At 55.0% G+C, this 26,270-nt stretch overlaps 1 protein-coding gene across 3 annotated transcripts in view; it reads right to left on the reverse strand.

Annotated features, from left to right (window-relative positions):
* Window positions 1–277: 277 nt before the first annotated feature.
* Window positions 278–26,270, reverse strand: part of MVB12B (multivesicular body subunit 12B) — a 262,005-nt gene continuing 236,012 nt past the window's right edge. For 2 of the 3 annotated variants that reach the window (XM_053204609.1, XM_053204607.1), the window contains exon 10: window positions 19,015–19,151. In XM_053204609.1, coding sequence (XP_053060584.1) covers window positions 19,065–19,151 — 87 coding nt within the window. In that variant the 3' untranslated portion in view covers window positions 19,015–19,064. Of the gene's footprint in view, window positions 1,612–19,014; window positions 19,152–26,270 lie in introns of those variants that run through there. The other variant, XM_053204608.1, reaches the window with a different exon arrangement.

Genomic DNA, 26,270 nt, shown 5'->3' on the forward strand with positions numbered 1-26,270 from the left:
TGTAACATGTCATGGATTGCATTAGCGTTGAACGGGCGATTCTATCACCTAATGTGCTAAAGTTGGCTCAAATGTTCCCCACTCTGCAAGGTGAGAAATTACTTAGCTAACAAAACATTTCGTTTTCCTCTCTTTGCATTCTTTCTTTATGAGATCCTGAATGTGACATTTTCACCAAAAAATCCCTGCGCTTATTTGCGAAAAATGTATATTAAAACCAAAACCCATCAAATGGAAAGAAATCACAGATGGTTTTATTCACGAGCAGTAGAATTAATGGCCTCTCTTCTCTTTATAAATATTAGAAGCAGATGAGTTCATTACGATTTCACCCTAATAAAGAAAACCTGCTTGATTTTGACAAGACACCGACTTATCTAATACATCTCTTAAATAACAAAGCTACTTCCCGCCCGTAAAACACGGCTCGCAAACACCAGCTTTACCTGGACTGCTCCTAAATTAATGAAAAACACTCAAATCCAAAGAGAGCAAAAGGGGGGGGGCGGTGCAGAGAGATGGAATTCAAGGGATTTTTGAAAATGTGACTGATTTTGAAAAGAGCGAGTTTTGAAATGTTTACTTTGTGGTGGTTTGAAATTTTTACATCTTTCAACAAAGCGCGCAGAGAAGTGAAACCATCTGAAAGGGCTTTTGAAAAGAGCGAATCAGCACAAGTTGGATGAAGCTGTGGTTCCTTTATCTCGGGCAATCTGTGCCCATCGTGCAGGAGGGAGGCCCGGCCCTTGCCCCCCTCCGCTCGTCGGAGCGCCGGAGCTCGGCCGGCAGGCCTGGCCTTCAAAGCCCTGTTGGCGGAGCATCCTGGGAGGGAACCGGACTCCTCACTCCGGGGACGCTCGGCCGGCTCGCTCTTATCCCCCAGCGCGGCCGCCTGATGTGGTCATCTTGTTAGTCATGGAAAGCTGGGGCTCTTTCTGTTTGTGCCGCTTTCAGCACTTATTAAGTGAGAAGTGGGAGGCTTTACTCGAAACTGCAAAAGATGTTTTTTCTCCCCAGGGCCACAGCAGTTGGGGCCGTGGCTTATCCATCATTTTCGCAAAGATCTCCGTCTGAGAAATGGAACGAGTCAGCCCTGCCCAGCGGGGGAGGAAAATGAGCGGCATATGGGGCCCGCTGTCCCAGGACCTTCTTGGCGTGGCTCCCGTGGAAGGGTGTGGGCTCCTTCATCTGAAAAATGCTGAGGGACCGCCTTGGGGGAGGCAAGCCACACAGCTTAAGAAAAATGGCACGTCTCCGTGGCTTCGGTGTCTCATTCTACCCATCGGGATTCTCCGATTCCTTCCCAGACTTCCCCCAGCTCCAGGACCAACGGGGACTTACACCGCAGAGATCCAGACACCTGTCCGAACGTGCCCCTGCAGGGGTAGGGGGTGGCGGTGAAGGTGGAATTATTTCTCTAAGCGGCTCCTTAGGAGTGAACGGATTCCCGCACCTCTGCATTGTCTCCGGAACCTGCGTCTTTCTTGCTCTTCTGTGCTCCCTTCCTCCAAGTGAGGGGCTGGGAGATGTCTGACAGGCCCGGGTAGAATTCCGAGTTCTGAGGTCATCAGAGTCCCTCCTTCAAGCCTTGGTTCCACAAGCATCAGGCTCCTGTGGGGAGATTTTGGGGGAAGCAACATGTTTGAGCCAAGAACCCATGATTGAAATTCTCCAGTAAATCCCTCCCAGCTGAGCCCGAAGGGTCTGTAGTTGGTTCAGCAAGCAGGGCCAGCAGGAAGGGGGGTGGGAGGGGTTGCAAACTTCAAACAGGTCCTGGGCTTGGGGGAGAGACCGTGCTGAGGGGGGAGGCCACCGACAGAGGGCTGGGAGTTAATTAAAGAGGCTGCGTTGTGGTTCCTATAAACTCAGCCCTCTCCATATTAAAGCTCCAGCAACTTAGTTCTGGGCAGGGATGCCCTCTTGCCCGGGGCTAAGCCTGGAAGGGGGAGGAGGCTCGAGCCACACGTACGGTAGACATTTGCAGCCCCCTGGAAGGCCCCAGCCAGGAGTACTTTGCCTTTCCACCAGGAGTTCCAAGGGGGCCGGGACCGTGCAAAAGCCTCCTTCAGCATCTAGGGTCTGCCGCCTTCTAGTTGCTGGGTTGGGCACATGACTCGAAAGATGGGGGCCAACATCCCTCCCATTTTACAGAGGAGGAAAGTAAGGTTCAGAGAGGGCAAGTCACCAGCTCCAGTATATATGGCTGCTCGAGGAGCGGGCGGGGTTGGAGCCAGATCCTCTGGCTTCTGCCACTGGCTAGGGCTGGGGACAGGGCAGAGACCAGCAAAGGACAGGTAATCACTGCTTATGTCCCGCCCCTCGCCTCAGCCCTGCCCCCTTGCGCTGTCCTTGACATTCAATCAGGTGCCGGTGATGTCTGGCCCAGCAGTTGGGGCTGAGCCTCCCCAGCTTCCCGGCGACAAATGGTTCTCATTTGAAAGAGAGGTTATAAAAACACATGCCCAAAGACACTGTCAGAGAACTGAGGATTAATCTCATTTCAGTCAAAGACCATTCCAAATATTTTGGGGGGGGGTGGAAATGGGGGCAGGCGGCAGCCCTAGTGGGGAAGGAAGTCTGGGTTCTCCGCATGCCCGTCAGGTTGGGGCCAGTTTGGAAGCATGTTGTGATGTGGGCTGGTGGGGGTCAGGGGTCACCCCCTGCCTGGCCTGGCGGAGTCTGAGCCAAGGCGTTGCTTTGCTCCCCAAGTCCCAAGGCTGGCTTTGCGGGAGGCCGTGACTCCAGCATGGACCCCCGCGCTGCACCCAGTACCTCGGTTATGTTTCGGGGCGGTTTCAGTTGCCAAAAGGAAGGGAAGGATTAGACGCCTGGGACATTTTCATTTTCTGGATGGTGTCAAAAAGTGGAGTGTTTCTGCCTGGCGACTCACCCAGGGAGGGCCCAGAGACCCGCTCAGACGCCTGTGGGCTGCACGGGAGCACCCCGTTTGAGGTAGGCGCGAGAGGGAGCACCACCTGTGCCTTAAGCCAGCAGCTCCCCAGCTGAGTGGCCTGGGTCCCTACATGACAACCTGTGGGCTTCTGGAGCGCAGGCACGCGGCCAGACTGGGGGGCTGCTGAGCTTCCAGAACAACCCCAGGGGCTGCTTTTCCTGAGAACCGAGGGGTGCCAGGCAGCTGCTGCCATCCCCTGTCTACAGGGGCCTTGTAAGGACTTCTGGTATCCCCATTTTGTGGCCAGGGAAACTGAGGATGAGGGAGGGAGGTGCAGGTGGCTTGCCTAAGGCCAGGAAGGTGGGCGACGGCGATACAACTCCTTAACCTTCTCAGCAACTTTTCAAAGCAGGGACTGTGGGCTTTCCCATTTTAGGGATGTGGCAATCGAGGCTCCGAGTGGAGGCTCTGTGACGTGACTTGCCCGAGCCCACCCGCAAGGGAGGGTGGGGCCGGGGGCTTCCCGTCCCACAGCCCTGGCTCAGACCCCGGATTCCAGGGTAGGGCAAGCGCTGCGGGGTCGGGGTCGGGCGAGTCCTCCATCCGGGTGATTCAGAATCTACGCGGGCCGCTCCCCGCGAGCCGGGTGGGACCCCTGAGGGGTGCAGACGAGGCTGGCACTGCGGGCTGGCCGCCACCCAACCAAACGTCTGCGGCGCGAAGACGATGGATCGCGTTTCCTTCTGGCAGTCAGGTCAACTCCCGCAGCTCCGCTTTCTTTCTGGAAGGGTGGGAAGCGTCAGCAAGGCGGAGGGGGCCGGCCAGATGCGGCGGAGCGCCCCCGCGCGGCCGGACCCCGGTGTGCGCACCGGCGGCCCGACTCCGCCCCGGGGCTGCGGGCAGAGGGGGCCTTCCAGGCTAGGCCCTTTGCTGAGACCCTGCCCAGCGGCCTTGAGAGGGAGCCTCGAGGGCGGCCCTAATTTTCCAGAGGAGAAAGCGGGCTCGAGAAAAGTGCAAGAGACTTCCTGGGTTCTTCAGCCGGGAAGTGGAACTCAGAGGGGGGGTTTCCCTCCCGGCAAAGTGCCGCCTCCCCGGGAGCTGCTGCTAGAGGCCGTCCTAGCTCCTGTAGGAGGCCCCTCCAGGGAACGCGTCTAGTCTGTGCGGCGGGGTGGTGGGGGTCCAGCCCTGCAGCTCTGGACAAGGCCGCGGTGGCTCATTATCCACCAGGAAGCTGAGATGGATAGAGCGAGGCCACTACTGAGCCTGGAAGCCAGCTCCAGAGTACCTGGGCCTTCTGGCAAGGTTCAGCCACGGAACACCGAGGGGGGCACCGGTGTGTACTAAGCTGGAGGCTCCCACACTAGGTGGACAGGTCTGGGGTGGGCCACGGTCATTCGGCCCCTTTCTTGCCTTGTGGGGCCTCCCCGTGGCCAAAGGCCTTTGGCTCCTTCCACTGCCCCTGGCACTGTGCCCTGCCCTGGGCCAAGCAAGTTCTGGGTCTGAGTTCTTTTTCCTCGGGAAAGCGCTGGGTGGGTAGTTGCTGTTAATCCCGAGCCCCAGGGTCACATTCAGGGGAGGTGGCAGAGCTGCGTGCCGAGTGGGGCCCCTCTGACCTCCGAGGGAGGTATCCCTGCTGTAACCACCACTTGATGGGACGCTTTCCTCTGGGAGGACTCCATCCAGGCTGCGTGCCGGCACAGCGCTGGAGTTGGGCATTCTCTGATCGGGCACCCCGAGCTGGCCCTGGTTTGCTTGCGTGCTTCCCAGCACTCTCTGGAGCCTCGGTCTCCCCACTTGCCGGATGGGGGAATCCTGAGTGCAGGATTGTGGTGATGACACACGTGAAGTGTGGTGCCGGCCCGTGGGTGTTTGTGATGCTGTGTGGACAGATGTGATCGCCCCCACCGCCCACTTGCTTCCCCGTCACTGGGAACATCCTCCAACCCAGGCCCCACCCCCCACCCCATGTATACTCAGCACCCACGTCATCTCCCCCAGGGGCTTGTCCTCTCCTGTCTTTGAGGGCTCTTCTCCAAGGGAAGGTACTGGCAGGAAATAAAAGCCATTTTTGAGTCTGCTTGTGAGGATAGGCAGCTTCTCAAGACCCATATGAGGAAAAGATTGATAATTGGACTATATTGATAACGTCTTAAAATTTTTATAGTTCTTCAAATTGAGGTATATTTGACATATATATTAGTTTCAGGTATACAGAAGAGTGATTCTGTATTTGTATGTATTGTGAAATGATCACAATAGGGCTAGGGGACATCTGTCACTATACGTGGTCATAAAAGTTTTTTTTCTTACGATGAAAACTTTTAAGATTTAGTCTCCTTAGCAACTTCGAAACGTGCAACACGGTGTTACTAACTGTAGTTAGCATGTTGTACATTGTATCCCCGTAACTTGCTTACTTTACAACTAGAAATTGGTACCTTTTGACCCCGTCCCCCCACCGCCTATGAACTGGGTTTTTGTTTGGTTTTTAAGATTCCACGTGATAAGTGGCGTCATATGGTACTTATCTTTGTCTGACTTATTTCACTTAGCATAATGTCCTTAAGTTCCATCTGTGTTGTCCCACATAGCAAGATTTCATTCCTTTGTATGGCCGGATAGTATTCCATTGTGTGTGTGTGTGTGTGTGTGTGTATAACATATATTACGTATACATATTTGTGTATAACACACATAACACATTTCCTTTATCCATTCATCCATCAGTGAACACTTGGGTTGTTTTCACGTCTTGGATATTACAAATAATGCTGCGCTGAACGTGAGGGTGCAGATATCTTCTCGAGTTAGTGTTTTCATTTTCTTCAGATAAATACCCAGAAGGAGGATGACTGGATCATATGGTAATTCTATTTTTAACTTCTGAGGAACCTCCGTACTGTTTTCCATAATGGCTGCACCAATTTACATTCTCACCAGCAGCGCACGGGCGTTCCCTTTTCTTTCTGTCCTCTTTAACACCTGCTCTTTCTGTCTTTTCGATAATAGCCATCTTAACAGGTGTGAGGTGATATCTCATTGTGGTTTTGACTTGCATTTCCCGGGTGATGAGTGATGTTGGGCATCCTTTCGTGTATGTGTTGGCCATCTGTATGTCGTCTTTGGAAAAACGTCTATTCCGATCCTCTGCCCGCTTTCAAATCAGATGTTTAGGTTTTTTGCTATTGATTTGTAGGAGAATAACTTCGGTTCATCAATAGACACCATTAGAAGGGAGGAAAGGCAAGCCATAGTTGGGAGAAGATATTTGCAAATGTGTGTGTGTGTGTGTGTGTGTATATAATATACACACATATATGTATTTTAAAGGATTCATTTTGCGAACATATGAAGAACTTAAGAAATAAACTAAGAAAAAGACAATACAGTAGAAAATGGGCAAGAGACTAGGTCTTCACAAAAGATACTCAAGGGACCAATAAACACATGAACGTGCGCTCAACCTCATTCGTCAATAGGGAAAAGCAAATTTCAAATGCAGTCAGTAGTACTTCATATCTACCGAGATGGCTAATTTTGCAAAGTCGTAAGTGTTATTAAGGGCGCGGAGCAACTAGAATTTCTGCGCATGGCTGGTGTGAGCGTAAAGCGCTACTCCGTCTTAGAATTCCGCTCCTCGCGATTCTGATCCCCACAGCGATGAGTCTGCACGTACCAGATGTACGTGCCGAATGTCCACGGTGCTGCTCGCGGCAGGCCCCAAACGAAAACAACTCAGGAGCCCACTGGCGCTGGGATGGGGAAACCGGTGCATTCACACCGCGGACCTACTACTACCTGCCGAAGAGAGTGAATGAACCCCCGCCACGTGTTGCACGGGTGAGCCTGACGATATCCTGCCGAGGGTGAGGGGCCAGGGACAAAAGAGCCAGGTGCCCTAGGATTCCATTTACGTAGGCGTCAAAAACAAAACTGATCTGTGGGCTTAGAAGTCAGGATAGTGCTCCTCTGCCTCTGAGGGATGGTAGCCGGGTGGGCGCCGGGGGGGGGGGGGGGGTCCTCGAAGGCAGGTGGAGTCTGTTTCTCGGTCTGGGCTGCTTACATGGGTGTGTTCAGCTTGTGAGTATTCATCAGGTAGTACACTTATGACTTGGGCACTTGTTTGGTATGAATGTTACCCTTCGGTAAAAAGAAAAACAAAACACGTGAAAGAAAGCAATGGAATGACGGCAACACAGCACCATAAAACCGTTGACCTTAGTGAAGTCATCCACCCCCTGATGAGTGAGAACCGATAAGACACCCCCGTGCACTCAGTGTCCTCCACAAGCGGGCTTCTGCTTCTCCAGTGATGGGGCGCTCACTGTCTGTGAGGGAGCCCCTGCATGGCCGGACAACTCCGGGCACACGGAGATGTGCTTTCCTGCTGCGTCCACTCGTGGATCCAAACCCTGTCCCCTGAAGCCACATCCAGTGAGACTTCTCCCTCTTGTTCAGCACAGCCACGTGCTCACCAGGGTTTGGAATTGATGTCCTAATGTTTGTCCTTTGATTGGGGTGAAGTCGTATCTCAGTTTCTCCCAGACATTCATTCATTCTCTCTCTCTCTCTCTCTCTCTCTCGTTTATTTTTGAGAGAGAGAGCACAGGCAGAAAAGGGGCAGACAGAGGGGGACAGAGGATCTCAAGGGGGCTCCGTGCTGACAGCAGAGAGCCCGAGGTGGGGCTTGAACCCACAGACTGAGATCGTGACCTGAGCTGAAGTCGGGCACTTAACCCACTGAGTTACCCAGGCGCCCCCAGACATTCTCTTTTTAAGTTGATATATAATTGACATATTTTTTTTCTAGAATTCTTATGTCACTTTGACATCTTACATTTTTTTCAGATATGTAACATAGGGTTCCTAATAAACTTGTGAATCTGTTATGTCCGTGGTTATTTCTTGTTTTGATTTTCATTTGTATCGTCTCTCTTTCCAGAAATTTGTCTTTTGCTCTTTTCAGAGAAAACACTGTTCAGATTTCTGTATGTTTTCTCCATTTCATTGATTCTACCCTCACTAGTCATTACTTTCTGTTTCTTTGCCTTGACTGACTGCTCTTTTCCTACCTTCTTCAGCGGACAGTTGAGGTTGTTTGTTTTCGATCTTTCATGGTTTGGGATAAATTTAGACTAAGTTTTGTTCTATTTACTGCTTCAGCTGTGTCCCGAAGGTTCTGACCTGCGTAGGTATTTCATTATCGTTCCATGATGAGATCTCAGTAATTTCCCTTATGGTTTTCTCTTACTCAGTTGCGTGTTTTGTGTTGTATGTGATGTTAAGGAGCTCCCATTTTACACACGTCTAATCCTATCACCCAAATCAGAGACGATCTTAGGTATGATGTTGATGCTTTGGAATTTGTTGAGACTTCTCCAGTGGCTTAGTACATAGCAAATTTTAAGGGGATATGGACTCTGTGTTGGGTTGAAAGTGCTGTGCTTCTTAATTAGGCTATTTGAATTTTTTATCTGTCTGCTCATGTGTATTTGGGAAAAAAAATTTTTTTTGAGAGATGGTGTGAGGGGGAGGGGCGGGGGGAGAGAGAGAGAGAGAATGAATGAATGAATGAATGAATCAATGAATCCATCCCAAGCAGGCTCTGCATTGGCAGTCTAGAGCCCAGTGCCAGGCTTGAACTCACAAACCATGAGATCATGACCTGAACTGAAACTAGGAGTTGGAGGTTTAACTGAGCTACCCAGGTGCCCTGCTCATGTGTGTTTTTTAATTGAGGTATAATTGGCATATAACATACTAGTTTCAGGTTTACAATATAATGATTCAATAGCTGTATATCTTGCGAAATAGTCACCACAATAAATCTAGTTAATATCCATCACCCATACATAATTAACAATTTTTTTTTCTTGTAAGAGGACCTTTAAGGTCTATTCTCTTAGCCACTTTCAAGAGGCAAAATGGTATTATTAACTGTAGTCACCATGCTGCCTGTATACTACATCCCCGTGATGAACGCTCTTATCACTACAAGTGTGTACTTTTGACCCGTTTTCTCCTACTCCCACCCCCCTGCCTCTAGCATGTGCCAACGTGTTCCCTGTATCTGCGAACTTTTTTCTTTTTTTAAATATTGTGCCTACAAATGAGATCATACAGTGTTTGTCTTTGTCTGGCTTATTTCACTTAGCACAGTGCTCTCAAGTTCCATCCGTGTTGTCACAAATGGCAAGATTTTCTTCTTTACGGTGGCATACTATTAAGGTGTATTTACACCCCGCGTCTTTATCCATCCATCCGCCGATGGAAACTTAGGCCGTTGCCGTGGCTTGCCCATTGTAAATGATGCTGCCATAAATCTAGGGGTGCAGGTATCTTCCCACGTTAGTGTGTTCACGGTCTTCAGATAAATACCCCGAAGTGGAATTGATGGGTCACACGGGAGTTCTGTTTCTAATTTTTTGAGGAATCCCCTTACTGTTTTCCATAGCGGCTGCGCCAATTTACATTCTCACCAACAGTGCACGGGATTTTTCCTACCCCTAACACTTGTTATCTCTTGTCTTTTTGACACTAGCCATTCTAACAGGTGTGAGGTGGTATCTCATTGTGGTTTTGACTTGCATTTCCCTCTCGAGGGCGCTGTTGAGCATCTTTGCATGTGTCTGTTGACCATCTGGATGCCTTCTCTAGAAAAATGTCTATTCAGGTCCTCTATTTTTTAATCAGATCGTTTCATTTATGTTTTTGCCTTTGAGTTGTATGAGGTATGCGTTCTTTATATATCTAGGATATTAGCACCTTAGGAGACATAGGACTTGCAAACATTTTCTCCCGCTTAGCAGGTGGCCTCTTCATTTTGTTGACGATTTCTTCTGCTGCGCATGAGCTTCTTAGTGTATGTAGTCCCGCCTGTTTATTTTTGCTTTTGTGGCCTTTGCTTTTGGAGTCAGATCAAAAACCTTGCTAAGATTGATGTCCAGGTGCTTACCGCCTTTGCTGTATTCCAGAAGTTCCGTGGTTTCAGGTCTTACACTTAAGTCTTTAATTCAGCATGGTGTAAGAAAGTGGTCTGGGTTCATTCTTTTGTATGGGGCTGACGAGTTTTCCCAGCACCATTTATTGAAAAGACTGTACATTCCCCATTGTATGTTATTGGTCCTTTGACCTAAGTCAATTGGTCATTGTATGCATGGGTTTATTTCTGGGTTTTCTCTTCTGTTCTGTTGATCTATATATCTGGTTTGTGTCAATATCATGCTGTTTAGATTACTATAGATTTTTAATATAGTTTGAAATCAGGGAGCGTGATGCCTTCAACTTTGTTCTTTTTTCTCAATATTGCTGTGGCTACTTGGGTCTTTTGTGGTTCCATCCAAATTTTAGGATCCTTTCTTCTAGTTCTATGAAAAATGCCATTGGAATTTTGGTAGGGGGTGCATTAAATCTGGAGATTGCTTTGGGAAACAGAGACATTTTAATATTATTAATTCTTCCAATCCATGAACATGCAGTATCTTTCCATTTATTTGTGTCTTCTTCAATTTCTTTTATCAGTGTCTTATAGTTTTCGGTGTATTGGTCTTTCACCTCTTTGGTTAAATTTATTCCGAGGTATTTTATTCTTCTTGACGTAATTACAAATTGGATTGCTTTCTTAATTTCTCATTGCGATAGCTCATCATTAGTGCATAGAAATGCAACTGATTTTTGTATTCTGCTACTTCACTGAATTCATTTATTCTAACCGTGTTTTGGTGGAGTATTTAGGATTTTCTCTATATCCTGTCACGTTGTGTGCAAATATGACAACTTCTTTCTTCCGAATTTGGATGTATTTTATTTTTATTGCCTAACTGCCCTGGCTAGGACTTCTGATACTATATGGAATAAAAGTGGTGAGAGGGTGGGAATCCTTGTCTGATTCCTGATCTTAAAAGCTTTCCCTCTAAGCTGAAAGCTTTTCACCATTGAGTATGTTAGCTGTGGGCTTGTCCTGTAAAGCCTTTATTATGTTATAGAGAATATACAGGTACAGGAACAGGAACATGTAGGTACGTTCCCTTTATACCCACTTTAAAAGCTTTTTATCACAAATGGATGTCGAATTTTGTCAAATGCTTTCTCTGCATATATTTTAGCCTGATTTCATTGATGTGGTGTAGCTTGGGTTGCTTTGCAGATGTCGAACCATCTCTGCATTCCTAGAATAAATTCCACTCGATCACAGTCTATGATCCTTTTAGTGCACTATCGAAATCAGCTTGCTAATATTTTATTAAGGATTTTTTGCATCTGTGTTGACCAGGGATATTGGTCTGTAATTTTCTTGTGGTGTCTTTGCCTGGTTTTTGTATCAGGATCATGCTGGCCTCGTATTGGCTTGTGTTATGTGAACTTGGCTGGTTTCTGGGAGAGGTGTAGTAAAATCTTCAAATGCAATTGCTGATATATCGGTTTCTTTTCCTCTTTGGCCTATCAGCATTTCAGGACTGATGGGCAGAAGCAAGTTGTTTTGAATAAGCCCCTAATGTTTCCAGTGTCCTCTTCTCCTGGGGGCTAGTTTTTGTTTATACTAAACGCATGTTCTCTCTGGTCTGTTCGTTCTTCTTCTGTTTTTGGTTGGTCAGCTTCTTGTGTTCCTTTTGGTGGACCAGCTCTTCTGGGGTCTGTTTCTCTCCTGTGGATTTATTCCTTCGGACTCTAAGCCCCATCGCTGGTAACGTGTATTTGAGGGAAGCAACATGCATCTGGGAAAGCCCAGAATTTAGCCTGGTGATTCTTAAACTCGGCTGCACACTGGCATCACCCGGGGAGACTGAAAAATGACGGACTCATGCGTCCTTCCATCGGAGATTCTGATTTCACTGATCTGGGTGTGGTCTGGGCACAGGAAGTCTTAAAAACTCTCTAGGTGGTTCCATTGTGCAGTTAAGGTTGTGAGTCCTGTGCCCCCTCCCGAGAGTGACGAGGGAGGAGGGACGGATGTGTCTTGGCTATTCAACTGTGCCCACGTCTACCTGCGTGTCCTTCCCCTTCGGGAGATCCAGACCCAAAGGGAAATGGCCAGGACCTCTGCCTGGCACCACTTTTCCCAAGACCTGTGTCTCTGGTTGCACTTACTTGGCCCAAGGTGTGGGGGGAAGGGAGGTGGGAGCTTAGGGGTCAGCCATGCTGCTGTTTTGGTAGCGAAGGGATGACATGAGCCACCTGGGGCAACGTGAGTGCATGTGTGTGTGTGTGTGGGGGGGGGTGGAGATGAACAAGCACAGCCAGCAAATTGCCCCCCGCCCCCACACTGCCTCTCGTCGGTGGCAGCGGCCATCTTGCCCCCTGCTCTGCTGCTTTCCCCTAGACCCAAGCCCCCCTAGCTTTAGTGTTGGCTCCCGTGACCTATGGATTGTCTTTCTTTCTCTGGCAGCCCCTTGAGTTGGGCTTCAAGGGGACATCTAGCAGCCCATGGGCCATTACCTGCCTGCTGCACCCCCATCATGGATCTTGTTGGGTGCCGTGGCTTCAGAGGTGGGCCAGGTGAGGGCCCAGTTCTCTTGTCTCCGGTCGCTTTGGGGCCAGCATCGGGACTTGTCCAGGGAGGGCTGCTGCTGCTGCTGGTCATCACAGTCCTTGGGGTGGTCACAAACCTCGCGGCAAGGGCCACCAGGGCCCATTCTTCTTGGGCTGCTCAGCAGTGGAGTCCAGCCGTTCACTGAGCATTTGCTCTTGCCTGTTTTTATTCAAGGCCTGTGTTGGGTGCGTATACATGGGGCTACGGAGGAAGGTGTCCTAAATGAGACCTGTTCCCCCTCCTTTAGGAGCAGGTCATCTAATGAAAGGACTGGAGGGCTGCAGTGTTGCCCATGGGTCAGTGGTTCCAGTGTGCAAGGTATGGAGTGGCTTGAAGGGGAGGAATGTTAGCTTTGCCTCCAGGGGGTCAAGCAGGACATCACAGAGGAGGTGTCTGAGCAGAGGCTTCGAGGATGAACAAGACTTGACCAGACAAAAACGAGGGACAAGCATCCTAGATAGGCGGCACAGCATATGCAAAAGCAAGGAAGTACAGAGTTTAGGGTGTGAAGAACCATGCAAAATCCATCAGGGAGGTTTGCAGGAGGTGAGGCTGGGACAGGAGGCAGGGTCAGACCTGGAAGGATGGTGTTGGAAACCTGAGGGACTCTGTAAGTGGAGGCATCCCGACAGATGGCTATGAGGAAGGTGGCTGGGAGGGGAAGATGCTGGGGGCAGGGGACTGGCTAAGGGGCTGATGCTGTAATCCAGGTGAAAAGCGTCAAGGGGCAGAATTTAGAAAGCAGCAGGAAGAGGAAACAGTGGCTGAGTTTGAATGCACGTGTAGAGGGGGGAGCTGTCCAGCTGGAAACGTGGTGATCACAGGCGGCTCCAGGTGGTGGTGGCGGTGGGGGGGCCTCCAGGTGTGGGAGATGGCGGGGCCTGTTCCAGGACCGGGAGTCAGGAGAAGGGGAGCAGCTTGGGGCTTGTGGGGAGATGGTAGGCTCTGCTTGGGATGTGCCGACGTCAAGGGGTAACACCCGGGTGGGGCCTCGCAGGCGGGGCCGGCAGCAGAGCTGAGCACAGTTAAAGACACGGGCTGCCCCAGCAGCCTGGGGGGGGATGCAGAAAGGGAGACAAAGGTCAGGGTGGGGCCCAGGGAGCCCAGAGCTTTAGGGATGAGCCAGGGTGGCTAGGAGACAACGACAACAGGCAGAAGCAGGGGGAGAAGTGGGAGAGACATGGCAGGGGGTAAAGCGGGATGGATCCAGGAGGGGGACCTCTGTGGTGTTGGGTCACTGCTGACTGCCCGGTGCCCACACTCTCGCCTACGTGTGGAAGGTGCTCTTACAACGTGGTTTGAGAGAACAGACAGACGGACAGGTGGATGCATGCCCCTCCACCCACCTCAGCGTCTTCTCCCCGTGGCACAGAGCTGCTGATGGAGTGCTTTTCCGTCTCCCCGGGGAAGAGGTGCTACCCCTCCCCGCACAGCCTCGGGCTCCCCTGCAGCAGATGCCTGATGAGGGTCTAAATAAATTAGACCTGCTCCAGATACTTTGTGATCACACACTCCCTCCCCGCCCCAGGCCAGAGTCGCTGGGGCAGAAAGGGTCACGTGACCCAGGCTGGCCAATCAGAGTCTGTCCTGGGACTCTTGCCTCTGGATCTTCTGAACAGAGACACGTAAGCTCGAGTGGCTGTGTCTACACACAAAGGCGCATGTGCCATGCACACTGGTGGACAGAGCACGTGAGAAGGAGGGCCTGAGTGTGAGAGAACTAGAAGCAGATGCTCAGATGAGGCAGAAACAGGTGCCGCCTGGCTGCATCCTGCTCTGGGTTCCAAGTTTCCTCTGGGTCTGGCCACTCACCCCTCCCTGGCCTAGGCTGTCGTGTGTAGGTGTTGGTTTCTTGCTGCCCTAAGGTCTGTGAGCTGCCTCCCCCTCCCGGCTCTGGGGAACCCGTCTGTCTGTCTGAGCAGTGCATGAGGCCTCTTGCAAACCGACTCTGTGCCCTGGATGTCAGTCCGAGGCCACCACTTGAACTTCCTGGGTGACCTAGCGCTAGGCTGTGGATGGCAACACCCAACCCTGGCCCCGAAGGGAGACCTGGCAAGTCACGTGGTCTCTGCTGCCGCTAAGAGCCCTTCCTCCCGTCTTCCCAGGGTAAGCCAGGAGGGACGCACCCTCTCCTTCTGCAGGTGCTGGGTAACCAGTGACGTGCACGTGGTCAGGGAGTGGCAGAGCCAGAATCGGAATCCAGCTCTTCAGACCCTGCGTTGAGTGTTCCTTGTGGATTTCTCGTGGAATTCTCTGGGCTGCTTTTCCTCGCTCTTGCGAGATGCCAGAGGTGGGGGTCCTAGGCTGGAGGCAGGGACACTTGGGGGACTCTCATGGCCCTGATGAGAGGTGAGCTAAAGGTGGGCCCCACTCTGAGTCTGGCGTAAACAGGGCTGGAGGCAGTGACAGCTCAGGTTGTCACGTCAAGCCCCAAAATGCAAAGGTTACTTACAAAAGAGGGAAAGAGCTTTGATAGTGAGATCTGAAGTGACGGCCCTCGCACAGAGCCCTGGGCCGTGTCCCGCGGGCCTCTGGTCCCCTCGCCGGCGTTCGCAGTGGCGTCTCGCCAGCAGGTGAGTCGTCGGGACAGGACCGAAACCACGGGGGCCGCGTGTCCTCTCGAGCAGCCCGGCCGCCCCGAACCCCTCGCAGACGGGGCCCCGGGCAAGCCGCACATGAAAGCGCATTCTTGTTGGTGACCTGTTGACGCGCACGGGTTTCAGGTGCTTTTGTGGCAACTGGGGTTTTTGCCTCCAAGGAGCATTCCTGAGGGTTGTTCCCAGAGAACGGCAGGGCTTTCTAGGCCCTCGGGAATTCCTCCGGTTCGTAACCAGGTCTCTAAACTAAACAGGGGCAGAGAAGCCCACGGCTTCTTTCTAGCGGGTGGGAAGGCCGGGCTGTGGCTGTCTGCGACACCCCCCCCCCCCCCCCCCCCCAGCCAGCATCTGGGAGGAGCCGGGGAAGATGCTGGAGCCTCCCCGAGGGACACCGACCTCGCTCACGTAGCGCCACAGCAGCAAGCCCGGGAAAAGGTTAAAACGTTTATTTAACAAATTATATTAAGACAGACAATCACACAGTGAAACGTCCCTTCGCCAAGTACAGAGTCACCTCAAATAAATACGGTAAGGACGTCGTTCCCATGGCGAGGGCACAGCGGCCCGGCCGTGGCCCCAGCGTCCCATGGCAGCCCACACACCTGTCGCGGGGAGAACAGAAGCCCCGTCTCCTGGCGGTGACGGCCGCCGTGGGGCCGCATCCGGACGGGCGAAGGAGGACGGGCCGCCGCCTCCGGGCCCCGGCGGCGGCAGGGCAGGCAGTGGGCGGAGTCAGAGCTCGGGCCCCGCACCCCCGTGGGCACGCGGCTGCCGGGGTCGAGGCCCTGCTTTGCTGTCGGGCTCCCTGGATCTCAGGGGAGCCCTCGTCGTCGGGGTGGAGCGAGGGGGCAGCTGGGCTCTCGCCCCCTGCCGAGCACCATGGCGCAGCGGCGACGCTATCGCGCCGGAACCAGCGTGGCTGGCGGCGCTGGGAGGTCCGTTACGGGACCGGAACCAAAAGGGGCTGTGAGGCGTGTGCTTATGCTGGACCAGCCGGCACAGTGGCTCTGGGGTCCGACGAGCCTCGGGCCCAAATCCGGTCTCTGCCACCTGCCGGCTTTGTGCCGCGGACTGGTCTCCGCTTCTTCGTCTCTAACCGGGAGCAACGAACATCCATTTCTGGGTGTTTTTCAAGGGAGAAGAACGGGAGAAAATGTGCTTAAAGAGGAGAAATGTGCCACTGCCTGGCACGGAGCAGGTGCTTAGTACGTGTTAGTCCTTGGCGCCCGCCGCGCTGCCGTTCTGAACAGCACGGGGGGTGGGGGGTGGAGGGGTGGGGAAGCGGGGAAGCAAACGTCAGGGGCTCCTGGTGGCCAACTGTGCAGAGGTCAGAACTGCCAGCAAGGAAGCCGGGGCGGGCGGGGGTCCTGACCTGGTCCCAGCTCTCCAGGTGGCAGGGGCGTGTGGCCCATATTGGTTCCGGGACTCGGGGCGGGAAAAGCCTTGATAAAAATTTGCAAATGAACACGTCGCAACCTACTTACCCCCTATTACCACTATGCCCTTTCCAAGGGTTTTGGAGACAGAATGGATTTTCAGATGGAAGAGAGAAGGCAGCAGGGAAGCCTGTGCTCTCGTTGGTCTCTGGGGTACGGAGGGCCCGGCCCCTGCCCTTCGCGCAGATTCCGAGAACCCTTGTCCTTCCCTGCCTGTGTGGTCACAGGGTTTGTGAGGCAATGCGCCCTCCCAGAAAGAAAAGGTCGCCCTGTTCCAGTGGTGTGCCAGGGGTCCGGGCTGTCCTGCTGTCTGCACGCGCCCCCCCCCGCGAGGCAAAGAGGGCTGGGAGCAGCCTAAAATCTACCACAGACGCCAACCTTTCCCTAACACGGTCACTGCCTAATTGTCCTAATGGTTTAGGGTGACGTTCAGTCACCGTTACACGTCGCTTAGGTCTACCATGCAGTGGAGGTCGTCACCCCAGGCCGCCTGCATCCACACCGGTCTGGCCTCTTCCTGGTGGCCCCACAGCCCCATCCCGTAACCGCAGGATGGCCCCGGAGTTGGGGGGTGGGCAGCCACCCTCCCTGCCCAGCTCCGCCTTCTTGCGCCCACGCTTGGGCTCCCACGTGGCCATCTTCGGCCCTGAGAGCCGCTGAAACCCCTGGCTGTCGGTCAAGGGAGAAGGGCTAGCCGGGCGCTGCCTGTCGGATGCTAATCTTCCAGGGAGGCCGTGAACAAAGCACGCGCACCAAGCGAATGGTACAGAAGGAACTGGTCGTCCCTCTGTGTTGGGCTTGGGGTCACGCAGCTCACTTGGTTTTGGACCGGCCACCCGTCCAAAAGGCAGCAGGAGACCCAGGTTCTCTGGGCCCCACGGGACTCCTCCAGTTTCCCCAGAAACACAACTAGCTTATCTCGGCGTGTACATCTGAGACCAGTTCGAAGCTCTCTCCTTCCTGGGTGAGCACCATAGCCCTTGGCTTCCTGGACCCCGGGGGTTCCACACACCGCCTGCATTTTCCTGCCGCTTTGCTGTGCGGGAGGCACAGGAAGGCCAGCTCCACCAGGGACGTCCCAGGTCTGGGCGGAGGGAGGGAGAGGCGCCCACTTCTCTAATGCACAGAAATCAGGAGGTATCGCCTTGAAGATCCGGGGCGACAGCGGTGAGGGTAGAGGTTCTGGAGCTGGCGTTGCTGACGGCAGGTACAGGAGGTATTTTTGCCCCACCCCCACCTCTGAGCCGGCGGCCACCCTCCACACGTTGGCCAGTTCTGCCCCAGCCACCATGTGCCATCCCAGGAGCCACGGGTAGGCGGGGAGTGTCCTTGGCTGTGGCTCTCCTGTGCTACCTTCATGGGGGGGGGGGGCACCTCCCTGCTCTCCAGGCCTCAGCCCGCTCCCCCCCACCCCCCCCATGCACGTCAAGCCTCCCATCCAAAGCTCCTGCCCTCTAGTGACCTCCGAGGTGGGAGATCCCAACATTCTGTGGAATCGAGACAGACCCTGGTAACTAGACCAGGCAGGCCGTTGAGGTGGGGGCCTGAGCCCCCCGGGGGTGGCTGCAGCCCTGTTCTCATGGCGAACCCATGTGGGGCTGAACTTGGCAGCCAGCATTGTGGGAGATGCCAGTGTGGCCACTGGCCAGTCATGGCCCCAGTTCGGTGACCTGGCTCAGACGGACTTTTACAAACGACTCCTGCTGTGGGCAGACCCCATCGAGATGCAGCCTGGCTCTGCGAAGCTGGGTGACCACGTGCCCGCGTCCCTCTGCGGCTGGACACCAGCCCACCGGGTCTCTTTCCCTCAGCCCAGGGAGGGGCCGTCTCTGGGTCAGGGCACGTGGGCGTTGCAGAGATGAGCCCTTTGGGAGGAACAAGGTGGGTGGTGGGTGAGCACAGTGTCCCCGGCAGCAAAACTCCCCTCCAAGCAAGCACCAGGTCCCTCGGCCTTCTCGCCCAGCGGGGACATCCTCTGTGGGGGCAGCCGGGCGGCTGCGCCCCGACCTCTGCGTGTCCAGTGTGTCGGTTGGGGGCCGAGTGTGAAGGGGTGGCCACTGGTGGGGCCTGGGGCCGCTTCCTGCCTCGAGTCCTCAGGGTTGCCATGAAACGCTCAGGGCGCTTGTCGCTGTCAGTTCTGGGGCGCGGGGGGAGCCCCGGCGGGGGGCTGTGCCCCGCTGCCACCCGCCTCAGGCTTCCAGGAGGAACGTGCGAGCTTAGTGGCAGGCAACAGTCAGGAGGACAGGGAGCCAGCAGGTCACCGGGAAGCTCCGCAATTGCGCGGGGCCCTCTGGTGGCTCCCGCGGTGGGTGGGGTCGCATGTAGGAGGCTGGTCATCACACAGACACGCCAGGAGCTGCTGGTCACTACAGCAAACACAGATTAGTCGAGATTATGAACAGTGTCCCCGGGGAGGCGGGGGTGTCCCGTCAGGCAAGCCGATGGCCGAGGAGGTAACCGCTCAGCCGCCCGGAGTCTCCCAGGCGAGCCCCCGGGGAGGGGGGGGGGCGGTGAGGGCGGGCAGGAGGGACTGGACTGGGCGAGGGAGGGGCGCTCGGTAGTCGGGCGGCTGCGTCTTCTCCCCGAGGGGGCGGGGTGGCGGCCGGGCCTCAGGACTGGGGGATCTGCTGACACCGCGTAGGGCTGGGCGGGAGCCGGGCCGCGGCGCTCTGCTCCGTGCGGAAGCTGTACTCATACTGTGGGAGGGAGCGGACAGAGAAGCGTGGTCAGTGCGCGAGGAGGCTGCAGGGAGGCCTCGGCCGGGCCCGCGGAGGCCCCGGTGCCACCTTGCCGAGCGTGCGCCCACGCGTGGTGCCAGCGTGCGTGCGTGTGCGCAGACAGCGCTCTGGCCGCCCAGGGTGTGAGGACGGAGTCCTGGTCCAGGGGCTGCAGCGCCCGAAGCCACGCGCTGCCCCCGGGCCAGGCTGCCTGCAGGAGAGGGTCGCGCGAGGTACACCCCATCCCGCAACTGCCCAGGGGCCCTCTGACTCCGTGTTCTCTGGGCAGGGCTGCTGACACACCCAAGCGGTGCGGGGAAGGGGCAGCACCCCACACGTCCGTGTACCTCTCTGAGTTCCCAGAGCTGCTCCCTGGAGGGTGGGTGACTGTCCTGGTTAGCTGATGAAAGCCGAGGCTCCCGGGGGGCAGCGCCCACACCGGCGACCCAGCCTGGGCCAGGGTGGCACCCGGAGGGGCACATCTGTGCCCTGTGCCACCTCATGCTTAAGACGGAAGCTTACCTGACCCTAGATCCCAGGAGCATGTATAGGTGGGCTCGGAGTCTAATGGAGACTCAGAGCGGCAAGTACTTCTGCTGGGGGACGGGGAGCCCCCATGGTTCCCCCCGAAGACCTGGTGGGCATCGAAATGGGGGGGGGGGTGTGTGCCAGGCAGAAGAGCAGACACGGGCCTGCCGGCCTGAGCTTCAGAGGCTGGGAGTGGGCCTGTGGCGAGCAGCCCGGCCCGTTATGTGCCAAGGCAGCCGTGTGGTCCTAGGGGTTTAGGAGTGAGGAGTTTGGATCAGGTCAGTGGTCGTTAAACATTTTATTTTTTAAATGTTTATTTTTGAGAGAGCAAGCAGGGGAGGGCCAGAGAGAGAGACAGGGAGACAGAGGATCTGAAGCAGGTTCCATGCTGACAGCAGAGAGCCCTATGCGGGGTTTGAACTCAAAAACCGTGAGCTTATGACCTGAGCTGAGGTTGGGGCTTAAATGAGCCACCCAGGCACCCCTGTTAAATAACATCTAAACACTTCTGAGCAGAATTGCTCTAAAAAAGGGCTTGTCTGTGTAAAACAGAGCAAAGTGGAGTTGTCCTGGCTGAACGTGGCCACCAGCTGAGGCTATTTCCTCGGGGACACTGGGGAGGCTGACAGGAAGCCTGGCCCCCTGCCCCCAAGTGACTGCCCACTGCACAGAGAACAGCTAAGTGCTGATGGCTTTAGGGGTCAGTCCTGAATGAGGGGGAGCAGACCTCTGAGGCTTTTTCCCTCAAGTAGAAATGGTGGGTAGGCAGTCCAGTAGGCCACCCCTGCCAAAGGGCCCCAAGGGCTGACCCAGGACAGACGGACACAGATCTGCACTGGCCCCATCCTATCCCTGTGTTGAATAGCCTCGAGTGGCTCCTGAGCCCGGAGCCACAGGGCCTACGCTGCAGCTGTGACTGTGGTCCCTACAAAGGTCTGTTGCCAGAAGGGGCGAGAGGGAAGGGCTTTGGAGGGTGACCTCAGGCAGGTCTCTGCCCCTCTCTGAACCTTAGTGAACCTATCTCTAAAGTGGGGTCACATTAAGAAATAAGTGCTGGGGTGCTTGGGTGGCTCGGTCGGTTGAGGCTCCTCTGACTCTTGATTTCGGCTCAGATCGTAACTCACGGTTTGCTGGTTCGAGCCCCGCGTCGGGCTCTGGGCAGATGGCGCGGGGCCTGCTTGGGATTCTCTCTCTCCCGTTGTCCCCAAAATAAATATTAAAAAGAAAGTGCTGGCGAGGCGAGAAAAGGGAACCCTTGTGCCGCCACCTGGAGGACCCCGAGAACCCCGAACCTAGGAGTCCCCTAGGACTCGGCGATTCCACTTCACTCTAACTCAGCAAGATACCTGCAGCACCACGTCCACGGCAGCACCATCTAGAGCAGCCACGCCAGAGACCGCCTCCATGGCCGCTGACGGATGAAGGGATACGGATGTGGCGTATATGTGCCACGGGATGTGATTCAACCATAAAAAAACGAAATCTTGCCGTTTGCAACAGCAGGGCTGGACCCTGGGGGCATCGTGTGAAGTGAAATAAGTCAGAGAAAGATACCATGTGACCTCACTGATCTGTGCAATCTAGAAAACAAAACGAAACAAAAACACAACACCCCATACTTAACAGGTACAGAGAACGGACCGGTACTCGCCAGGGGAGGGCGTGTGGATGGGCGAAGGGGGTCAAAAGGTACAAATTCCAGTTGTAAGATAAGTCAAGGAGATGTGACACACAGCATGGCGACTATGGTTGATCCTGTGTTGCTTATTTGGAAGTTGCTAAGAATAAATCTTAAAGGTTCTCATCACAAAAATTTGTCACCATGGTGACAGATGTTGATTCATTGTGATTATTTTGCCATCTATGTAAATATGGGTTCGTTATGTTGGACACCTGAAGCTCGTGGTATATGTCAGTTAAACCTCACAAAAGTCAGTGGGGTCACAATCTACTCCCAGGGCCAACTGGGAAGACGGCGTGAGCTACAGCAGGTTAGGGGCCTGAATGGCCCTGGCGCCAAGCAGGCACTCACTGCACATCTGTTGGCTACTTCGAAAAAGCTATTAAGGCAGCTCCCAACCCGCTCGCGTTTGGGCTCCCGATGACCAGGGCACAGGCCAAGGCTGGACTCCTGCCCCAGGAGGCTGGCCCAGCAGAGCAGCCCCGGACAAGGCCGCCTTTGGGCGAAGCCTGGGACAACACCGCCACCTGGTGGCTGCTTGCGTGCATCACAACAGGGAAGGTTCCCTCCTCGACTCCACCAGCACCCACCACCTCCGCCCGGTGCTGGGCACGGGGCCAGAGCATGTGCGTGCCAGCGCCATTAACCAAAGGGGGCAACACAGGAGGAGAGGCAGGTTGTGGGAGGGCAGGAGTGCATTTCGGCCAGTGGCCGAGGGCGGTCCCCAGCAGCACCGAAGGGAAGGAGCCCGGCTGGGGAGACGTGGAACCAGGGGTAAAAGGTCGGGGATTAGAAGCACTCGGGGGGAAGGGCAGCTGGAGTGGCAGATGTGGAGATGCTTCAAGAGAAGCACACAAGGTCAGAAGATGAGGACGGGCCCTGCACGTGGGGGTGGGAGACCCGGAGGTGTGGGTCCGCGAGGGGAGCAGAGGGCAGGCATGAGCGCCAGAGCGGCACGGGCCGGGGCTGGGGTGGTTGAAAACACCTAGTGGCTTCCTAGGAGCAGTTCTGGGTGGGCCAAGGTGCCAGTGTGGACTGGCCGGCATGGCCACCCCTCAGGGGCGGGGAGAGAGGGCACCCAGAGCAAGAGACTAGCAGGCTGATGAACCTTGAACACATGTAGATCCCCTGGAGGTCCTGGTAGAACGCATGTCCTGACTCTGAAGGTCTGGGGTGGAGCCCAGGATCCTACATTGTCACCCAACTGCCAGGTGGCCTGCTGCTGTTCTGGGGACTAGTTCAGGCAATTCTGTGACCCAAAAGCGGGACGTGGGAATGGGTGTGGGTGCGGGTAGGCAGAGGGCCGAGATGGCAAGGCTCAGGAGAGGCCTCACTCTGGCTGCTCTAGGGCCACGCCTGGGAGGTGTCCGCCTGGGGCAGCAGACGGAAGGCACCTCGCGAACGAAGAAGTCGTCCCGGGTGCACACACTGCCTTTTCCTGATTCACAGCCCGCGCGCGCCCCTCCCCCCACCAGCGGGCCAGGGCTCCTGGCGCAGCGCACAGATTGCTGTCCCCGCACCCCCCCACCCCGATCCTACCCTTGGGAGCTTTCCCTTTTTAGGTTATCTTGGCTGGAGAAAAGCATTACTCCCCCCCACCTCTTGTTTTCTCTAACTCCCCAAATGAAATTTCAACATATGTCCCCAGACATAATCCCCCTTAGGCTGCGGATAACCCTTCCCACAGACACTGTCTTCTGCCGGGGATTGCTGGCCCCAAAGTGTTTGCCCAAGAGACTAGGGCCGCTTCTGGAAGGTCTTTCACTCCCTTGGGCAAACAGCGAGTACCTTTGAAGGTGGATTTGGGCCCGGATCTGTTTACTCAAGACATTAGTCTCCTGCATAAGGAAAACCTGCACTCGCGTACAAACAGCAAATCCTTTTTGAATTAAAAAAATTTTCAATTAAAAAGCATTTGGGTTCGCAGAGCCGAGAGCCCAGCTGAGCAGCGCCAGGTCATGGCGCCCTCTGGTGGACACAGGCCATCACAGCACCCGGGCCTGTCGGTCTCTCCAGGAAAAGAGACGTCACTGTCAGGGGCTCTCTTTGGGGCTTTCCGGGGGCCCAGGCACCGTGTGCCTCTGTCTGGGAGACCTTGCAGCTGAGGCATCGGGCCTCTCTAGCTACAGTGCGTGCTCCCCAGCTTCCAAAAGCCCTTTGCCATAGCAAGGGCATCATCCTGGTAAATGGGACATGCCGACCTTGGCTTCTAGCTGCACCGTGGAGGCTAAGTCGCTTAGCTGCAGCCTCGCTGGCAGAAAGGAGGCGATCAAACCCTCACCTGGTCACAGAGATGTGAGAAGCACCAGGGACAATTCGTGTGAAAGCACCCTGAGAATGAAAAAACCAGTCCTCCTGATGCATCAGAATCAAGAAGGTTTTTAACCAAAGCCACCGATCCCCGGGCCCTGCCCCCGGTGGGACGGTTCTGGTTCAACTGGCCTGGCCTGACAGCATCAGCATTTTCCAGAAGCACCAGGAGATCTTACTGGTTAGGCAGGTGGAGAATCACTGCCTGAAAACTTTTACCGAATATAATATAATACCATCCCCGCTTTACGATGTCGACGTTTCGACTTGGATGTTTTTGACGTTAGGAAGGTACAAAAGCCAGTGATGTACTGAACGAAACTCCTCCCAAGCCCATCCTGGCATCTGATGTTTGGCAGCTAGAGCTCCCCGGCAGCCCCCTCAGCCACGGGGCTCAGCAACCAATACGCTGACGGCCATGCTGTCCCCATACAACCATCTTGCGTGTCACTTTCAGTACAGTATCCAACAAATGGCAGGAGATCGTCAACAGCTTATTACAACACGGGCTTTGTGTTAGATGCTTCTGCCCAACTGTGGGCTACTGTGTGTGTCCTGGGAGTTTAAGGTAGGCCAGGCTACGCGAGGATGTTCGGTAAGTGAAGCGTATTAAGTGCATTTTCCACGCACGGTGTTTTCAGCTTACAATGGATTTACTGGGAGGAAAGCCCCATTGTAAGTTGAGGAAGATCTGCGGAGGGAAAAAAGGGCAAGTATATACCCTCCCTCCCTGAATCCAGTAATGATCAAATCAGAGGCTCCAGAGGAGAAAAGATAGTAAGGGATTATTTCTAGTGCCTGAGTAGTGCAGATATGGAAGCTGAGGCCCAGGGGAGGATCAGACTTCCCAAAGGTCCAGAGAGAGAGACAGGGCAAAGCTGGACCAGGCCCCCAGTAGCCCCTACGGACAGGTGCAGGGCTGGTGGGGCAACTGGTGTCGGACAAGCATCTGCACCCTCCTCTCGTGCAGGTGCAGTTCGGAGGTGGGGGCAGACTGGCAAATGTGAACCGATGAGCCAGTGTAAGTTGGCACTGGGGTGGATCATGGAAGAGCTGGAAGGGTGCACTGAGAACAGGCCCGGAGGGGCCAGGCTGGGCCCCGGAGGCCTGGCCAGGTGAAGGCGGGTGGAGGAGAAATGAAGGGGCCAAGATTCAGGCCAACAGGAAGTCCGGTTCACTTAAGGCTCGTTCACACGGGCCTGGCCCCGTACGGACAGGAAGGTGGATGAGGTTCTTAGTGGCCCTGCCCTCCCAAGCCTGTCCTGGCACCTGCTCTCGTTCCTCACAGCCCAGGCCTTCACTCTTGGTGCCCACGGTTCAACCCCTCTCAGAATATCAGCGATGGAGGCCTCTACCCCTCACTGAAGGGCTTGAGTCCCCTTCTGTCTCCAGAAGCCTGGCTGCTGGCACCCAGCCCCCCGTGCGAGGTCAAAGCCAGTGCCCCTGTGAGGAGCGGGCACGGAAGGGCCTCACGTCCCCACAGGGCAGCTCGTCTGGGTACCGGGGAGGCCTGTCCAGCTAATCCGAATATGTCCACCCCTTCAAGCTCCTGAGGGGGAGACTGAGAACCAAGCCCAAGGCTTGTGACACTTTGTGGTCTCTTATTTTTCCTGCCATGGGAGTCCTTGTTTTGCCCTCAGACTATGGTTCTACAGAGATCTCTGAAAAACTGGGGGAAGGCAGGGGAAGCGCTGGGGTCCCGACAAGCATGTGGAACTGCTTTACCGGGAGGAGGGCTGTCCTCGTGCGGCCTGAGGGCACAGGGGAGGGTGGGGATACCAGGACTTCCCTCCCCATTCTTGAGGTTCCAGAACACCCTAGAGCTGGAGAACAGGCCTGGAGCTCAGGGCTCATGGATTACAACCGTGACCCCTGTGGTCACTAGTAAGGTGATGGGCGCGGCAGGAGCTACCACGTCCCGAGTCAGCGAGCTGGGACCAAATCCTCGTGTCCCAGGAAGCGGGTATTGCTGTCTTTCCACTAAAGGTGAGCAAACCGGGGCTCTGAGAGGCTGAGCAGCCTTTCTGATGCCACCAGGGCTTGGGGGCACTGCAGGGAGGCATTGTTAACCAACACCATGGTCGGGTATAGATGCTCTGGTCCCACATCAACTCCACAGAGGGGTCCGTGCGGCTCCCGCAAGCCCTTGGGGAAGCCACTTCTGTGTCCATTCTGGCTTTTCTGTTGGGTTCCTGGGCTCTGAGAGAGGAGCAACCCCAAGTCGGGGCCCTGAGCCCGCCCAGGCCCATTGCTGCGTCTCTCCTAAATGATGGTCTGAAGAAGAACCCCTCCAAGATGCACCTGCTCCAGCAGGAGCCATGTCTGCCTGGGCACTGTACCCGGCACAGTACCAGCCAGAGGGGGGCTCTGAAAGCAGCTGCTGAATTCATTAATGTACAACCTTCCACTGATTCAGCCCTTGCATCTTTCCACTCTGGGGCATCCAGATCCCTTTCATCCTCAGCACCCAGACCTCCCCCCTTTCCCGCTCTAAGCCTGGGACTCCCAGGAGGGGATGGCGGTATCCACTCACTGCCCTAAGCAGCCTGCCTCCCTGGGCTCAGTGCCAGGAGAGCCCC

This window comes from Acinonyx jubatus, chromosome D4 (assembly GCF_027475565.1).
Source record: "Acinonyx jubatus isolate Ajub_Pintada_27869175 chromosome D4, VMU_Ajub_asm_v1.0, whole genome shotgun sequence".
Taxonomy (NCBI): Eukaryota; Metazoa; Chordata; class Mammalia; order Carnivora; family Felidae; genus Acinonyx; species Acinonyx jubatus.